This window comes from Papio anubis, chromosome 8 (genome assembly GCF_008728515.1).
Source record: "Papio anubis isolate 15944 chromosome 8, Panubis1.0, whole genome shotgun sequence".
NCBI lineage: Eukaryota > Metazoa > Chordata > Mammalia > Primates > Cercopithecidae > Papio > Papio anubis.
The window spans coordinates 75209979-75228709 of record NC_044983.1 but is presented as its reverse complement, the minus strand read 5'-3'; the positions used below and the strand labels follow the sequence as shown (position 1 = coordinate 75228709).

Here is an 18731-nt window from a genome sequence, read left to right as displayed (position 1 = left end):
CCTCAAGTCAGATGTATTGAATCAGAATTTGCATTTTAATGAAAATCAAAGGTAATTCATATGCACATCAAAGTTTGAGGAACACAGTAATATGACACTATTAAATATTTTACAGATGGATTAGAGTTACATAAAATATAATAGAAAAATAATTCTATCAATGCATACATTTAAAAAATCCATTTTTGATGATACCCCAAATTACTTTATGCTTTATATTTCCTCTTACTTCATTAAAATTAACATCGACTTTCTAATAAACAGAACACCACTACAAGGAGATGCTCAATAATCGTTGAAATCTGATAAAATTAGATTGAAATCACGTTGGATTTGATTTTAAAAAGTATCTTTAAATGGAAAAGAAAGACAGACTTAGAAGATGGGAAAAATAATAGCAGTCAGTTTTTGGTACACCTCCTCAGTATCACAAACCTGCCTGTTTTACTCACTAACCTGCATGTTCTCTGCAGGTGGAGACTCTGATATTCAGATGTGCTCTGAACAGGGGGCACATTTCAGATCGATGAAGAAGTAAACAATGATTTTCTTTAATTTATTCCTTTATTTTTAAGCATTAAAATATTTGGCTGCTAAATAATTTTGCTATTACTACTGACTTTTTTCTACTATTTATCGACTACAAAATCTCAGAAGTAACATAAATGGTATTATAGGAACAATGTAGTAAAACTGAGAAGTAAAACCATCAGGGAATTATTAACCAGGATGTGTATCTACTTTCAGATTATGACCACTCATTTCATCCTGTCTCCTTGAAAATTGCACAAGCTCTGTTCATCCACTAGGGTAAAGCATGGCATCAGCTTATTGAATAAACACTTGAATGTTCCTGGTAAAAGAAAAGATTTTATGAAACAATTAATATTTGGAACTAGGTTTACATCAATCATCTACTTTTTTAGAGAACATGATTGCCCTCTAGTGTGGTGAAAAGTTAATGCAGACACCGAGGTTTTCCAACTGACAGAACCAGTCTAGGTTCTGAAAACATCTAGGTCACTGGCTAATTCAGTATTTTCTTTTTTTAGTGAAAAAATTCTAGAATTTTTCATATAAGGTCACAGATCTTGTGACAACAGGATAATATGTGTTTTTCTTCCCACGACCAAAAAAGAAACTGGTGTGAGCTGGGGTTCGCTATCAGCAGCTCCCGGTGGCCACGCCCAGGCCTAGGTTTGTGCTGTGAGCTTCCTCGGGCTCGGAGGCCAGCTTTTTTCTGGCTCTTGTGAGCAATGAGCTAGCAAGGTAGCCTGAGCATATGATCAGTCATACTCAGTTGAAGTAAAAAATAATGGTGATTGATAAATCCGGAATTTTCCTAAAGATGGTCTGAATTTATCAATGAGAAAATCTTCCATTCAATATGTAATTGATTCTTCCACTTCATTGTTAGTTGTACAGATAACAGTGTAATCTTCCACTTCATTGTTAGTTGTACAGATTTAACTTTAAAATTCTGTTTGATAGCTACTGCTAGGTATTTACAGATCTAAGTACTTGATCTTAAATTATAGGGAAGAAAACTACTTTATTATATGAATCAGCCTTGTGGCACTCTGAAAGGATATTTCCTGAATCTGAGTAAAATGTAGCCTCTTGTAGCATTTTTAAATCACTGAGCATGAGCTATTTGATGGGAAGTCACATTGTGCCAAATGATCAAATGCTTATTCCACAGTCTATCCATTAGTAATTTGAAAAATAAAAACCCAAAGTAATTAAAACTGCTTTCAATGCGACAAATAAAAGTTTGCTAAAAATATTAACGAGGTAATAGCTCTAACAATAAAAACACTCATTTCTGTTTTAGAATAGAAAAATTTACTATAAATCTGTAAGTCACATTATTGTAAAAACATTGTGAATTATGACTAAAGTTCTAGATTTTAATAGCACAAATTGTCCAATCTTAATTATCAAATTGTCCAATCTTAATCTTAATTATCATTTTAAAAGATACTTTCTTTCAGAGAATGTTAACATGCATAGACAAACACCACCAGATCTATTAATTTATCCTATCATTCTAGCTACCTGCAACGTGTTACACTGGGTCAGAGGCTCAGCTTACTCACCTGGTATAAACTAAATACATGAGATTAATTGATAAACTACTGCCATTTCTTTCAGCTTTATCCTGAAATCCTGACCAAATCCTCAGCTTTTCATTTCTAGTTACTTATATATCCATTGAGAAGGTGCCCACTTCATTAGAAAAGATAATGGGGAGTATTATATGCACCTCTTACAATCATGCTGAATACGTAATTGTTTAATGAATCAGGAAAAAAGCACTCGCCTTGATAATTAATTGATTGTCTTTGAAATTGGAATTAATTTCAAAATCTATTATTTTAATACTGCAGAAGTAGTGTTCTTTTCATGATTTGCAAATGCAGTTAAATTATGGCCAGAAAGGATCCTTGCGTTTGTCGTATTTGGGGTGGGATTTTTATTGGGATGGAGGCTACCATTTCACGATCCATGTATCTGTGTAGGATTGAGGCTGTATCAAGAATCAGCAGTTGGAAGAATAGTTTCGCGGGGAAAAAACTTAAAATTTTGTGCATAAACTATATTTATATATTTATAGATATAACCTTATGTTGAAGATCACAACATCTCAATTATATATGTATATTCTCATCCATTGCAGCCACAAACAATTCTCTGCAGAGAATTTTCCAGCAATCGTTGGCACACAAACCCTGCTCTTAGCAAGCACCTGCACATGTATCTTAGCCACATGAACATACATAATGCTGGCAGGAAGCAAAAATATATTTGCTTTATAACTTAAAATGAACATCTGGAGACAAAATTTCCTTTTCGTGGGGGAAAGGGATGAGGGCAATTAGGAGGAAGCAAAGTGAACGCAACAAGGGTTAATCCTTAACCAAGAGCAATCCGCGTCCCTTTTGAACAAATGAGAACAAATAAGGCTACTGAATCATCAAATAATAATAATGATTTTAAATGATAATAATACTGATGATGACGATGAGTTTGCAGCCGCTAGCCCGCAGCGGAAACCTTTCTGAGGGGTGCAGAAAGCGAAGCGAGATCGCCCCCACCACCCATTCTCAGAACCTTTCTGGACGTGCGGGTGAACTGCGAATTGTGGAAAGCTGGGGTAGCTCAGGACACTGCGCAGAAACCGGTCTCCCCGGCTGCACCGCGGGGGCGAGCGCCCAGCTCCGGGGAGGGGAGCGCAGGGCGCGGCGCGGGACTCTGCAGGGCTGGCTGCGCTCCACGCACCCAATCCCCACGTGCGCCCCCACCCGGCCAGCGGTAGGCGGCTCTGGGCCTCAGCTGGGAGGGGTAGGGCCGAGCCGCGCCCCGCTGGAGGAGCGAGGGTCTTCCTTACAGAAGCCCCTCGGGGGGTCTCCATTCTGGAAAATCATAGAGAACAGAGGTGGGCGGTGGGCTCGGGCTGGGGGAAAAAAAGCCCCCAGCTCCGCGGACCGTGGGTGGGCAAGAAGAGAGAGCCCTCCCTGAATCCCTGGGAAGGGGTCACCTCTGCTGTCTCGCGCCGGGGCTGGGTGGGGCCGCGCCTTTGTGTGGCCGGGCGGGGCTCGAGCCAGCTTTTCTGCAGAGCCACTCGCTCAGCTGGGAGGAGCTCGGTACTGGGGCTGAGAGCCACGCCGGGGGTCTGTGCACATCAGGGGGTGCTTGGACCGTTGTGGACTGCGGGACTGAAAAAAGAGGTTCCGGGACTGCATACAGCTCAACTGCCCCTCCCATATTCCTCTTCCCCGCCAGTCTCGAAGCCTGAGGTCTCCCTAGCTCCGTGCGGAGGGTGGGGCAGGGCGGAGCCGCGCAGATGGAGCTCTTTCGGCAGCTTTCCCTGTCTCCGCATCTTGCAACCGAGTCCCGGGGGACACGTGCTTCCAGCTGCCACAGGACCCCAGGCCCCACCCTGCCTGTCCACCCCGGGGCCACTGAGCGCCAGAATCATGGGCACTCAAGGCACAAGGCCAATTGCGGATGAAGGCCCTGAATCCGGAATCTTTTCCGGTCATCCTGTGTCTCTACTGTCTGTCTCTCTGAGCTTATGAAATTGCCAATATTTGGCACTGTCTGACCCACAAAACGGAAATTTCGCGTGGCTCAACTTAAGACTTTGACCTCTTTTGCTTTATATTACGGTGTCATGTCATCTCTATTATTATACACACACATGTCTAGGTTCCAGAAGCTTTTCCCGCAAACGATCAAAGGTCTTCAAAGAACCCTTTATCTGTGTCTATGTCTAAACACTCTATGTAATGTGCTTCCGAAAAGAAAAATGTTAACCCACTTTTCCCATCTCTCTCAAAAGCAGAACAATGAGGCCAGAGTGGGGAGGGCGGGGTCAGTGGTCAGGTCTCTCTTGGAAGCCGCGGCGGGGAGTAGGGAGCGCGGAGCGCGGGGCGTGGCGCCGCTGTCCCCGCAGGGCTGGGCTTCTGGGTGTCACGCTGCGCTCCCCACCCGACCCCCTTTCGAATGAAGATGCAGCACCGGGCGGGGGGCGGGGCTGCGCTGTTCCGCACTGGGTGGGGCTGTCCGCATTGTGCGCCCCGCGCTGCAGGTGCCTCCCCCCGGGACCGCTGGTCCGCACACAAAGAAACCCCACCCCAGCGCCTTCGAAGCCGCTGTCCCTCCACCCCTACCCACCGCGCGCTTCCCCGCCCCTGCAGCTGCCCACCCGCGCCCTCCACGCCCTCCGCGACTTCCTCTCTCCTTCCCCTCCCTTGCCCTAAAACAAAGGAGCGGAGGTCCTGCCCCCACCCTTGTCCCCCGGCGTCTTACCTCCCTGCACTGCACCCCAGGACTAGCGGTTTCTCTGACCAGACAATACCGTAAAATGTGCCCCGTTCTTTCCATCCCCTCCCCCCGTCTCCACCCATCTTTCAAACAGCGGGATGGGACCGCTTTGACTTTGCAATTTTCTTTTTCCTTTCTCCCACCTTCCCTTCTCCCCTTCCCTATTTTCTTCTTAAACTAGAGAAGAAAAAAAAAAAAAAAAAGAAAAGAAAAGAAAAAGGTCGTTATAAAGCACTTTCCAAAACGTCTCTTAAGCCCATTTAAAGCAAACAGTTAAGGTAGCTTCCTCCCCTCAGGACTGAGTACTAATTTTTAAATATGGAAACAGAATAAATTCTCTACCCACAGGAGAGCAACTTACCTGCTTCTACCTTTTAAAAGAAATTCTTCGCTTTAGATTTCCATAGACCTCTTCTCTGCCCTCCCACCTCCCCCAGAACTGCCCTGTCCTTCCTGGTCCTGTGTTACCATTAACGTCTTTTTCTTTATAAAATATCTCTGAATGCTTCTAGAGCTCAAGAAAGGTGGGCTCCAGGTAGAGCCGACGGAGAACGAGGCGCAGTGCCTTACCCATTGCTGTTTTAGCCATTGTAGGGATGTGCAGACGCTGAGCAGTGGCGAAGGCAAAGGGTCCGGCTACAGCAGCGGAGAGAGCGAGAGAGAAGACTGAATAAGGCACTGAGTCTGCAGAGTGGGACCGTGCTAGAGAAAGAGCAAGAGGCAGGAGCCCATGAATAATTATCACTCAGAAGCTCAAGCAGATTGGCTCCCAAGGTCCCCTGACATGACTCCCGCAGAGTCAGAATCTCCAAGCATTAAATATTGATCGGCCAATGGTGCTGGAGTACAAAGTACCAGAATGCAGTTTGAAATGGAAATCAGTCCTTCCCTGGCGGCTCCCCCCATTTTGGGGGCCTGATAGTACAGTCCAAGTAGAGTGGCGCTTTAAGCCCTGAAGCTTCCTAGGAGCTAAGAACTGGGCTGTGCCTACCTAGGAGCCAGGAGTCTTGACTTTGCTCATACATGTGCCACTGCACAATTCAATGGAAAAGGATTCAGAGGCTTGAGAAGTCCTCACTATATGCAGGCTTTTGGAAAATTCTGTTTAAACACTGTGTTTTCACTTTTTCATATTTTCTTTCACCTTTGGCTCTGTTCTTGGTTCTAGTCTTTCAGGGCTACCCTATGTCTGGCTATGGTGGCAGCTCAGAGCAGACTTGCATTATTGTCCTTCATCTTTTAGCACACCTGGACCTAGGCATCTCTAAACTCTTGAAGGTCTCTCAGGAGAGGGAAGCATGGTGTTTTCTTTCCTTGGCACAGAGGAAGGGGCTGCCTGGTTGCTTGAGAATAGGGATGGTAATTATGGTCCACCTGGGGACATGGGGGAAGAGGAGGAAAGTTTAACCTCTGGGGCCTGCGTCCTGTCCATTTGTTAACAGGGCAGAACCAGGTTGGCTGACTGGTTCGGGCATTAAGGAAACCATAGGTGAATGCCATGTTGCCCTGAAGGTGTAGGATTAAGTGGGTCAAAATTTTAGTAACCTTTCCAGGGCTCTAAGGAGAATGCTTTACATGGAAAACTTAGAAGAGATGAAAGGTGTGGTCCGGGGCATTATTTTTCTGAGATCCAGAGACACTACATTTATGTAGGCCCAGGAAAGATGTGTTCAAGTTTTGGATTGAGCAATGTCGTATGTGAGGATCTTTGAGACTAGTTGCAAAAAATGACTTTCATTACAAACAAGGCATTCATTAGTCCCTCCTTCTCACTTAATGGATGCCAGTCATTCATTTGTTCTCTTTCACTTGACTTAAATATATACTGAGGCATTTACCATGTGCACAGCTCTGAAAATGGTGAGAAAAAGTTTAGCAGTTGCTGCATGAAGCTTTTAATTACTGCTAATTTAACACTTCTGTGACTTTATTGATCCAGTCTAATTCCATTCAGAAACTGATTTTAATATTAGAAAAATAGGCAAAGAATCGCTAATTCTGACATACTTGAAAGCTGAAAGAAGAGCACATTGTTGCAATCATGAACAGGTATGAAACCCTGGCAAGTTTTTAATTTCAGAAAAATGAATAGATTTTTTTCTTTTTATTAAAATAAGCTTTTAGCAGCTTTCTGTCCAATCACATTTCAATTTTTTTTTTTTTCTGTCCTCTGGAACAATACACAGTTTCAAACACATAAAACCATTTTAAAATAGCAGGGCACTCTCCTTGGTGCTGAAATAAATTTCTTCACCTCCTACTTACTTGTAAGACATTTTAACCTCATAGACATTTTGCTGAATGATAGGATGCTACTGGAACTGGAACGATTTTGACCTGCTGAATCATGAGGAAAATAAAAGATGAAGTGGAGATCAATAAAATTATTTCTTGAACAGGAAGATTAGAAATTACAGTTCCTGTCTTTGAACAGGTCTGTGACTATGACACAGCAAGAGAGTGATATGGAAGTTGACAGGGTCCGGAAATAAATAACCTTTTTCTCTGTATATATAGGCATTTCCCACTTTAAATGTAAGAGTTAATCACCTCTCACTGGAGTAGTTATCACTCATGAGGTGAAGGATCTTCAGCATGTTTGTGTGACTAATATCTTCAAAGTATTTCTCTTCTCCCCACCACACCCTTTCCCCTCAGGCTGTGTGTCATCTCTATACATTCCTCAGCTGCTTTGGAGAATAAGGGCCCTAAGTCATAACATTAATGTCTTTAACAACTGTAGTTGGCTGCTGAATGAAATTGATTGCACTTTTGATCACTATGAGGAAAACAGAACCCTCATTCTACTGCCCTAAGTGTCATATGTGTGACTCTTTTCTATTTCTGATTTTCTAGGTGTTAGCCACCTAACATCAGTTATGAATTATTTTTAAATAATGTCAAACAGAGAAGAGAGTAGGTTAATACGGTTTACCATAGAATAAAAAGATATTAGGTAAAATTGTCAATCAGCTAAGAAAAACCAAATAAATTCAAATGGCTGTGCCATTATCAAATTGTTTTTTGTTTTCTTTTATCATTACAATATGCTATCATGCATATTCACATGGGAAAGTAAGGGCAAAATATGAATAGAAAAATTATTTCATATTCAATATGTTATTCACTTATTCATTCATTTGTTCAGCTAATTTATTCAACAAAGATTTATTTGATGAAATTTCAGACTTTTGTGATGCTAGCCAAGCTTCTCCTTAACGTCTAAAAAATAGAAGGTGAAGGAAAATATAACACGTATCTCTTTAAGAAAATATTAATTTGGGGCAGTGAATATGATCTTGTGTATTTTGGATCATGCTTTGTTGAAAAAATTTGAAAAAATAACTCAAACTGGCTCTAATAATAAAAGTGCATTTGCTGTTTTATCTAACCATAGAGATACAGTTGGCACCAGAGGTCTGGAGATGAGATCGGCTTTTCCTGAAGCAAATGGTTTTGATGGGAATGGGTGGACACTCAAAGAATAGGTACTACATTTGCACAATGTAAACTAAGGACAACCAGTATCTGTCTTGCAGGGATTTGGGTAGACTGAAGGGTTATCCTGTATGAACTGTCTAAGCCATCATGGATATTTAGTAATTTTAAGTACTATGACTATATTTAGTGTTTTCAATACATTTAAACCTTTGAAGGGTAGAGAATGAGTAGTGTATATCTTTATACCCTTCCTAGTGGTTGGTTTCATGATTCACATGGTAGATAGTTAAAAACACTTTGTGAAATAATAAATAATACACTGTTGAAAATGATTCAAGATGGCTGAATCCAGTGAAACCATATTGATACTTCTAACCTCCTTTGCTTAGCTTGTATTGGGAGCAGGTATTAGGCTGTTTACCAGTGTTTATTTATTTATATCCTGCCCTATTCCCAAAGAACCTAAATGAGTGGAGCTCACAACAGTAGATAGCCGTTGTTAATTTTGTTAATTTTGTTTTCTCTAACAGCAGTAAGCTGGAGCTGTGGAAATCAAAGACTTGCTAACAGAAATTTTAATTATTGTGGGTTACAGCCTATTGTGTATTATCTCTGTGAGGAGGCCTGAGGTGTTGATTTCTTTCCAAACCAGAGAGTAACAGTTGCTTTGGAGGATTAGCTGATGCCATCTAACACAGTCATATGATTTTCTGCTATTTATAATCAAGTGCCTGGGAAAGAATCCTAAAGTGATTATTAAAAGTTAGTGCGATAAGAGAAACATTGTTAAGGTCAAATTAATTGTTTTGATCTGACCTCGGTTGATTACAAAGGAAGTATGAGAGATAAAATCCACTGAATTTTTTTTAGATGTTTAGAAATTTAGGATATAAAATAGTTACAGCTGAAGATATTTAGAGATGCATCTAAAATAATCACACATGAAAAAATGGTTGACTTATTAACATTTTGATTATTTTGCCATGTTTAAATTCTTACAAATTAATGAAAAAAAAGGATTAATAAAAAAAAGGATCATATGTCCTTTAATAGAACTGTCTAATACGGTTTATTCAAAAGGAAAGTCATTCCAAGGAGGGAGAGCTAGTGTTCTCTATTAGCAGTGTGCTCTGTATTGCTCAGGATTTTGCCAGTGTGTTAGAGTTATTTCTGAAGTACAGAACAAACATACTTTATTGTTTTCTTCTTAAATTGGTTATTTAAAAATGAACAATTATTAGTTAATTATTGTTTTCTTTGATCTACCTAGGGTCTTCTTTATGTCCAAATGGGACTTGTATGTATTAATAATTGGTATAATTCACCCTGAAGCAAAATGACTTACTGAAATTAGTAAATCCTATTGATAGTTTTATAATTGAACTTTTCTGGAAATAAACTTGTTCTAATCATAAGAAGGGCTTGATATAAATTTAATGAGCTGAATCTTTACATTACATTGATAATGTTGAAAACTACTCACTATCTTGGCAGCAATTACTGTTACTAACTTTTTCCTTCTCTCCATGAGTTGATTTACAGCTTAAATCCAGGGAGAACATTAGTTAGACACCATTGAAGCTGGGAAGTTGGTTCCCCTTGAGATTTCACTCAGCATCTTAGTTTACAACCCTCAAATGAGAAAACAGTGGAGACAACGCTGAAGTGCCAGGAAGAGAAATCTAGGAGAAGGGTGACTCACTCTGTTTATCCCACAAGCCTCAATTTATTTTACTTTTTAAACAGTACCCCTACTGTGAGGATTGCATTATATGTACAATAACATTAGTTGCCTAAGAACCTTATTTTTCTAAATCAAGCTAAAAAGAGGAGGACGATGATGTAGGGAAGAGAAAAGCAAAAGCATTTTATTATACTGCCTTCCTGGGAGATTCTCCTATTAGTCATTTATTAACTAATTTTCTGACCCTCTGAACTTCCACCACCCCCATCCTGCTGTTTTATCAAGTGGAATTGAATTAATGGATGTAGGTAGTATTTAAAAAAAAATTTCATCAAAAATTTAATTTGACAGTAACTTTAGACTTGAACTTGGCCAGACTTGGTGGCTCACGCCTGTAATCCTAGCACTTTGGGAGGCCGAGGTGGGAGGATCATGAGGTCAGGAGGTCAAGACCATCCTAGCTAACACGGTGAAACCCTATCTCTACTGAAAATACAAAAAAAAAAAAAAAAAAAAAATTAGCCTGTTGTGGTGGCTGGCGCCTGTAGTCCCAGCTACTCAGGAGGCTGAGGCAGGAGAATGGTGTGAACCCAGGAGGCAGAGTTTGCAGTGAGCCGAGTGCCGAGTTCGTGCCACTACACTCCAGGCTGGGCGAGAGAGAGAGACTCCGTCTCAAAAAAAAAAAAAAAAAAAAAAAAAAAAAAAAAAAAAAAGAAGAAAAAGACACATTAGACTTGAACTCAACTGTAGACAACAGAACCCCATTCCACTCCTTTTTTTTCTCTTGTCACATATTTAATGGCTTTTTCTGTTTTTGGTTTGATTACTCCTTGAACGACACCTATCTTTTTAGTTCAGTTCAGCAAAAACAGAGCAATGTGCAGTTAGGTGGCAAATGCTGCCTATTGTGGCAGAAAAGAAATTTCCCAGAGATTTGCAGATGTGTTATTTGGGTTTATTTAGAATGTACAGGAAATGTCCTCTTTTGGAAAGAGGATTTCAATAACTTGAACATTTACATCAAAATATAGAAGTATTGTACTTATATTTTTGTCATAAACTATTTCAAATGGATAGAAGAGAGCAAATAATGAACTTGTATTAGTCAAGTTAAGAAATTACCAAAACTTTATTGCTTTTGTTTCTTTTTCCTTTTTCATCTTTGCTGAAATCTTTAAAAGGAAGTGACAATCATCATTTAAATTCACCCTTTGTAGTTAAGCATGTATCTCTAAAAGCATGAACCTTTCTTACATAAATACAATTCTATTAAAATACTTAACAATTATAATTGCATTTTCATGATTGTCTCAAGAATACAGTTGCTTTGTTTAAAACAGGACCCAAATATGGTCCACATATTCTATTCACTTTTGTGTTTCTCAAATCTCTTTTAATCTGGTACAATCCTCCCTTCATTTTTAAAATTCCCATCATTGGCTTTTTGTAGAAACTGGGTCAATTGTCCTATAAACTTTCTTACATTTTGGATGTGACTCTCTACTTCTGATGTAGTCACTTATTCCTGCCCTCTGCAAACGAAAGCCAATTTTGAAGCTTGATTAAATTCAGGATAATCTCACCAAAGAATAACTCAGTTTAATTAAAAGCACGGCTGCTATTTATTCACATGTGCTGGAGATCAGTCATAAAACCAAGGCAAGGGGGGAGTTATAAAAACAAAACCTACAGCAGGCTGAGGAACAGTGAAATATTGTTTTTTGTCCATGGGCAAGCTGATTAATTAAAACCTATCAAGGAGAGCATTTTCCCAAAGCAGACTGGCATTTATCAGAGAAGGGAACTTTATTTATATGAGTTTTTGGAGAAATCTTGTTACTAAAAGTGACAGGAAGTGATGTTTTATTTCTGGGTGTGGCTGCTGTTGAACTCTGCTGGACTTCTGCTGAGCCCTTCACCTTAGTTAAGCTAGGAGTGTACCATTTCTCTACTATAGTAACGTTGTTCCTCTTTTAGTTAAAGTCTGCTGAGTGAGCTGTGATAGTTTCAGTCTTTTTGATGCAGAATTGCAATGAACTGAATATTTATGTCCCCCCTCAAATTCATATGTTGAAATCCTAACCTCCAAGGTGATGGTACTAGGAGGTGGCACCTTTGGTAGGTGATAAGGTCATGAGCAGGGGTGCCCCATGAGTGGGATTAATAACCTTATACAAAAGACCCCAGAAAGCTTCCTTGGCTCCTTTCACAAGTGAGGATACAGCTAGAAGATGCCATGTATGAGCCAGAAGACAAGCCCTTGCCAGCAATCAAATCTGCCAGCACCTTGATCTTGGAATTCTTAGCCTTCGGGAACTGTGAGAAGTATATTTCTGTTGTCTAAAAGCTATAAAGTTTATGGTATTTTTGTCATAGCAGCCTACATAGATTCAGATATAGCTGAGTGTCAGCCTAGCATAATGGCAGTATAGTAATTTTTAAGTAATTGCATCTCATTCAGAAGAAAATGCAAAAGGTATGAGGACCATCATAAACGCCAAGAGAAACATTCGAAATCCCGTCTTGTATTTAGTTTTAAAATGGCCTACAACCAACTAGGAGAACAAGTCCCATGGATTAGTTTGGGCAACCTTATTTGTGTTTCTTTTTTTAAAAATCAAATTAATGCCTCCACTTTTCCTAAAGTGTTTATCCAGGTATTGGTTACTGTATTGACTCAATAGATGGTTGACCTGTAAATAGTCAGGAAGAATTTTATTAGCTAGATTAGTCTAGCCAATACATTTATGCTGGTTGGTTGAACTTCTCAAACTTGAGCTGCGTTATTTGTTTTTTGGTCCTAGTTATAAATGCGGATCATACATTTCAGTCTAAGGAAAAAATGCTAGTGATATTTGGTGTCTTGCATATTTTCTGGTAAGTTACCATGTCAGGCTCCCCACAAAATATGAGAAATACTAGAATTTTTTTTAGTCCTTTCAAAGATGATCTTGACAAAGAATAGGTCACATTTCGATGTCATTAGCATGAGAGGCCTATCTAATTAAATAGGAAAAATAATCTTTTGGGTGCATATAGAAGGGACATAAAAATAATCAGTTGGTATCATTTGCCACCTTAATGCATTTGGTCTAATTGCAAAGAACAAACATTCTAGGTAAATTTGAACAAGTCGTGAAGTTTCTGAATTAATTCATGACAAAACAGTTCGATGATAAGTTGCATTATTAGTCACCTGTTCCTTGCTATCCTGACATCCCATAGGTGACTTTGAGGCTCTGGATATATAAGTAACAGCAACTGTGAGGGACCTAGAGTTGAGGCATGTGGAATAGATGTGTTTGAGTTAACACTTTTTAGAAGTGCCTGAGCCATATAAAAAATTGTGCAATTGGCAGTGTTGGCAGCGGTGGAAACTGTCTGTTTGAATGATCTACCTCTGTAAGTTTCTTACTTTTGGAGGCCTTTTAGTGAGCTCAGGGTTAGCTCTCCAGTGGGGCTGAATATTCATGTTGTAAGATCCTTAATATGTTTGCGTTAGGAAGTGTAAGTCCATGGGTCCTGTGTTCTGGAGTTTACAAGCAGCAGTAGTGGCTTGAAACACTTGAAATGGCCCTTTTCAATATAGTTCTAAGGCTGACTTTCACTGGTTTCTTTCCCTATATAATGTCTACTGGTTGTGTGTTCTGTAGGGGTGTATTCATTGGTGTCTCTTTAGGAAATTCAGTTTGTAACTCTTAGGTATGACTCTTGTGTGTAACATTAGATTTTGAAAACACCTGACAAGATCAGAATGTAATAAGGTAATGTGGTCAGAAGGAAAGTGAGAATTTATGGGAATTTTGTGATGTAGATTACATTATCATTAAGGCCAGGGTGGAAATTTTAGATAAGATATATTGAATTCTTCTGTAAATATTAATTGTTATGATTTTAAATATTATTAGCTTATACTTTTAAACAGCGCTTTGCTACATACCCTTAAAGACAAAAAAACCTGCAAAAAAATCTTGAACACTCTTTAATAGTTTCTTGTGTGTATAGTATGGCTGTGAAAATTCTAGAACTATTTTATATATCTAGTGGGATTAAGAAAGTGGGTAAACATAATCTCATTGTTGGGAGCCAGTGTTCTCACTGGGGAAGAAGAAGGTACATATATGGAATTGGGGAAAGCAGGAAAGAATCTTGTAGCATTAGATTGGAGTTAGAGATAGAATCATACACACACATATATTTCTTAATAATAAATATATTTCTTAATTCATGATTTGAAGGACATCCCATTTATAATAAAAGTCTATATTTCTTAGCTCTATTCACTGAATGAGCTTAGAAACGATTACACCTTGGTACAATGAGCACAACTGGCATCCAGATTTTGTTTTTGAAATACCATTCTCCACTAAAAGAAACTAGAGCAAGATGAATGTTGGAAAGGCAGGATGATCTTGTCAAAGTATAGGTCACATTTTCATGTGATCAACATGGGAAGGCCATCTGATTACATAGGAAAAAGAGTTCCTAAGGGAGCATATTGAAGGAACAAAAGTTATTGATATAACTGTAGAGAACAAACACTCTGGGTAGACTTAAATAAACCACATAATGGTTTCTGAATAGTTTGAAGCCATAGCCAAATCCAGAGCTGAGACAGAAAACTCAACCTGAGTCTGAAGCATTTTACTGTGCCCAAAAGTATGGAATTTCTAGAACAATGGAGATTGTTTAAAGGTCGCAAGAACCAGCTTGAAGGTCTCTTGATGGCTAAATCTATTATAGGACAATCTAACCATCAACAGAAATATAACTAATGTCTGGTAACCCACTGAATAAAATAAGAATCTATGGCTTTATGCTGAAGCTAAATAAATAAATGGGAGAGAAAGAAAAATTCTTCATTATGATATAATGTTACGTAATAAACATAGAAGAAAAGATAGCTAAAAAATTATGCAACTATTATACTTATAATTGACTCAGGAAAGAATCATTAACAAATGCTAAAACTACTGTGTGAAAGTTTGATGGGAAACAGATAATTACATTGTCTCAGAGGACTTCCCCAGAGATCGCTTATCAATCACAAAGAAAATATTGATGATTCTACATGGAGAAACCTTGTGGATGCCATCTGAGCCAGGTGATTGAAGTTAGCATCACTAGTAATGTGATAAACTAACATCATGTGCCTCTCGGCATTAAGGTGCACCAGGTAGGAAGCAATATTATTTGTGTGGTATTCCTGCCATACTTGCAAAAACAAATTGTTACAGAACATCACAGAAGTTCATATTGAGAGAAAGTCCACAAAACAACTAGCCTGTACTCTTCAAATGTATCAATGTCGTAAAAGCAAAGAAAGGTGAGGAACTATTACAGATTAAAGGAAACTAAAGAGAGATGATAACTAATTGCAGTAGATGATCCTGGATTGGATTCTGGATCAAGAAAAAGAAACCACATAAAGATTGGGGATGATTGGTGAAATTGGGATGCTAACTGTATATTATATTATGATATTGTATCAATATTAGATTTTCTGAACTTGATAACTGCATGTTGGTTTATGTAAGAAAATGTTGCTATTCTTACAGAAGAATAAACACTGAAGTACTTAGGAATAAAGGCTGGGACGTTTGCAACCATTGGTAATAGCAATGAACATTAGCAATAATAACTTTATTATTTATATGAATATATGAGTGTATATAAAAGAAAGAGAGAAAGAAGGAGAAATATAAAGTAATGTGCAAATGTGATGTAGGTGAAGGGCATATAGGAATTCATTAAACTGCTCATACAAATTTCCTATAAATTTGGATTTTTTTCAAAATAGAAATATAGAAATCATTAAAATTTATTTAATGTTTATATAAAAAATAAAATATCATTTTACACTTTAAGGACTTTGAGAGTGAAATCAATGAAGGTTCTGTTTTAAAGGAAAAGCTTTATGTAGCCCCTTAAGCATTTCACCTGTAAAGATGGAAATAAAGTACACAGCTGTACACAACTCCCTTTCTCTCTCTGCAAAGTTTAAATGTTAGACTTTCAGCAAGGGAAAGCTTCAATCTAACCATAAAACTTAAAGCCTGCTTAAAGGCTTTGTGATTTGGGTAAGTAAATAAATCCGTTTGTAAGTATTCAAATTTTCCTTGAAGTGGAGTTGTGAGTTTTGTTCTACCTTTACAATTTTTCCTGTGTTATAATTACAGAAAAGGCAAGATTTGGTCACCTGTGAATCTTTCAAGGGAAATGTCTTTATACATATTTTTGAAAAGTTTGAACCAATTTGCCTTTGCCATTGTGGGTATTTCATGTAGCATGTGCACTGAAGGACTGGACATATACTTGGGTGCCATTGAGTAAATGTCTTGGGAATGTCCAAATACATCACTGTTCATTAGACAATGCTGAGATTTCTTTTCTGGACGGAAAGAGTGTTATTTTTGAATAAGTACTTTTGGAGTCATGAAATTAGGGGAGAAGCTTTCTTTTAACACCAAGAATATAAAAATCAATAGGGAGTTATGTTAGAGTTCTCTAGAGAAATAGAACCAATACCACATATATATTATACATATATTTCCGTATCTAAAAATATGATTAATTAATTAATTAATTCATTTATGATAAGAAATTGGCTCACATGATGATGGAGACTGAGGACCCCAGCTCTGCAGTTCAAAGACCCAAGAAGCAGGAGAGTCAGTGGTATAAGTTTCAGTCTGAATCCAAAAGCCTGAAAACCAAGAGAGCTGATGGTATAAGTTCTAGTTCAAGTTTGAAGACAGAAGGCTGACATCCCAGCTTGAAGACCATAAGGCAGAGAGGGCTCAGCCTTTTGTTCTATTTAGGCCTTCAAGTGATTGGATGATTCCCACCCTCTTTGGTGGGAATCCACAGATTAAAATGTTATACTTATCCAGAAACACCCTCACAGACACATCCAGAATAATGTTTAGCCAAGCATCTGGGGACCCTGTATCCCAGTCAAGTTGACACATAAAATTGACCCTCACAGAAGTGCTTTGTGCATTGTAGTTTGTTATGGATAAAGTAATCCTTTTAGTATCAGAAGTGTGGGCTTTAATTCATATTTAAGACTTCCTTTGTATGTAGAACTGCCTCTAATAAGTCATTTCTTATGTTTGATTGGGGTATCTCAAGAAGTTAGAAAACCTCTGTTTTTATGTCATGCCTATAGGAGAAACTGCAATGTGGCAGCTGCATTCCTCATTAGGACGGAAGGACCTAGGCCCTCAGCCATCAACTTTTCCTAGAAATTGCTCTCTCCACTTGTTTTGTCCAAGGTCATGCTCTCTTTTCAGGCGAAGCCTACCTCCAGTGACTGATTGATTTTGAGTAAAATGCCTGATTTTCTTGTCGTAATGGGGAGTAATTCTGAAAGGTCATCCCAGCTTCAGAGCTTTCCATAGGGTTGCCTGAGGTGTTGGTTAAGAATGCATCACAGCCCAATCTTATCCTCTGTCCAATCTTGCCTTTTTTTCCATTTCCCTTCCAGAGGTGCTGAACCCAAGTGTACACTCTGAAAAATGTCTTACACAAACTAATCTCTGTCTTAGATTTTGTTTCTCAGGAACCCAACCTGCAACAAAGCTGAAATCATGAACAACTTCTAAGGCATGTTAACTTAAAATTTTAAATAAGGGAGCTTCTGTAACAGAGTGCCTAGCACAAAATATACAGAGACCATTGTAAAGAGATGAGTCATCAACAAAAACATACTGAAGTTTTTAGGAAAACATTAGTCAACTCAGGATAGGGCATTATCAAAAACAGTTAAATAGTCATGAAGTTTATCTTTACCAGGAAGAGAAAGTAAGGTAGCTGCTCTTAGATTGGAGCAACAGTTGACTATTATATGGGAATCAGCAAAGTAAAAATTTATAAGTGGGAATAAGTTTGGCTAGGAGGTGTTGGATGTTATTTTAAAGTAATGAGGCTTGCACTCTCTTAGGGAGTCATGGTATGAGAGGTGAGGCCAGAACACTTTCTATTGAGGCTTCAAGTAGTTAAGCTGCTGCCACTATCACGTGCAAACAAACATGAATTAACAGAGTCAAGAGACATGCTAAGAAAAGCAATGGGCTTATGACAGGGTTCCACTTTAGGGGATAAGCACCACAAATCATAGCTTTTTCTTTTACCTATAATGAGAAGGGTTTTACACAGTTAGGGAATTCAGGAATTGTAATTCCTGCTTAAGAAAGGAGAGGACTCTTTTGGTCCTAGAGCCCAACAGGTGTCTCTGGATTATTTATTTTAGTACCCTTCATGGTGAGATAACTAATATATGAAGAATATAATATATTAATTATTTCCAGCATGCATCCCTTATAATGTATAAAAGTAAACTGAGTGGGCCATTTGAGAAGCACCAAGGATTACTTGAGTGAAAACTGTATCTTAAGAGTTTTATTGTTCAGAGTTTGGAGACTACATTTAGGAAAGACAGTATCAGAAAAATCTCTCAGAGAGAACTGATCATTACATCATTATATTAGCACAGGCCAGAGGTGCCTGAAGCTAGGAAATTATTACCTTGCTTTGGAAAGGCAAAATTTTAAAAACGAACACAACAACAAGTACAAACATATATTAGAAATAATAGCATTTTCAGAAACAAAGAGAGTTTTCATTAAAAATTACTTAAGGTATCCATTCATCCATTGGTGGACACAGGTTGTTTCCATACCTTGCCTATTGTGAATAATGCTGCAGTGAACATGGGGGTGCAGATATCTATTTGAGATGCTGATTTTATTTCCTTTGGATATATACACAGAAG

At 38.6% G+C, this 18731-nt stretch overlaps 1 protein-coding gene across 1 annotated transcript in view; it reads right to left on the bottom strand.

The window, feature by feature from the left end:
* The window catches only part of STMN2 (stathmin 2), a 55722-nt gene extending 49950 nt beyond the window's left edge, over positions 1-5772 (bottom strand). Inside the window, exon 1 of the mRNA XM_003902892.5 lies at positions 5401-5772. Within this exon, the coding sequence (XP_003902941.1) occupies positions 5401-5419 (19 nt within the window). The 5' untranslated portion in view covers positions 5420-5772. The remainder of the gene's footprint in view (positions 1-5400) is intronic.
* Positions 5773-18731: the final 12959 nt, after the last annotated feature.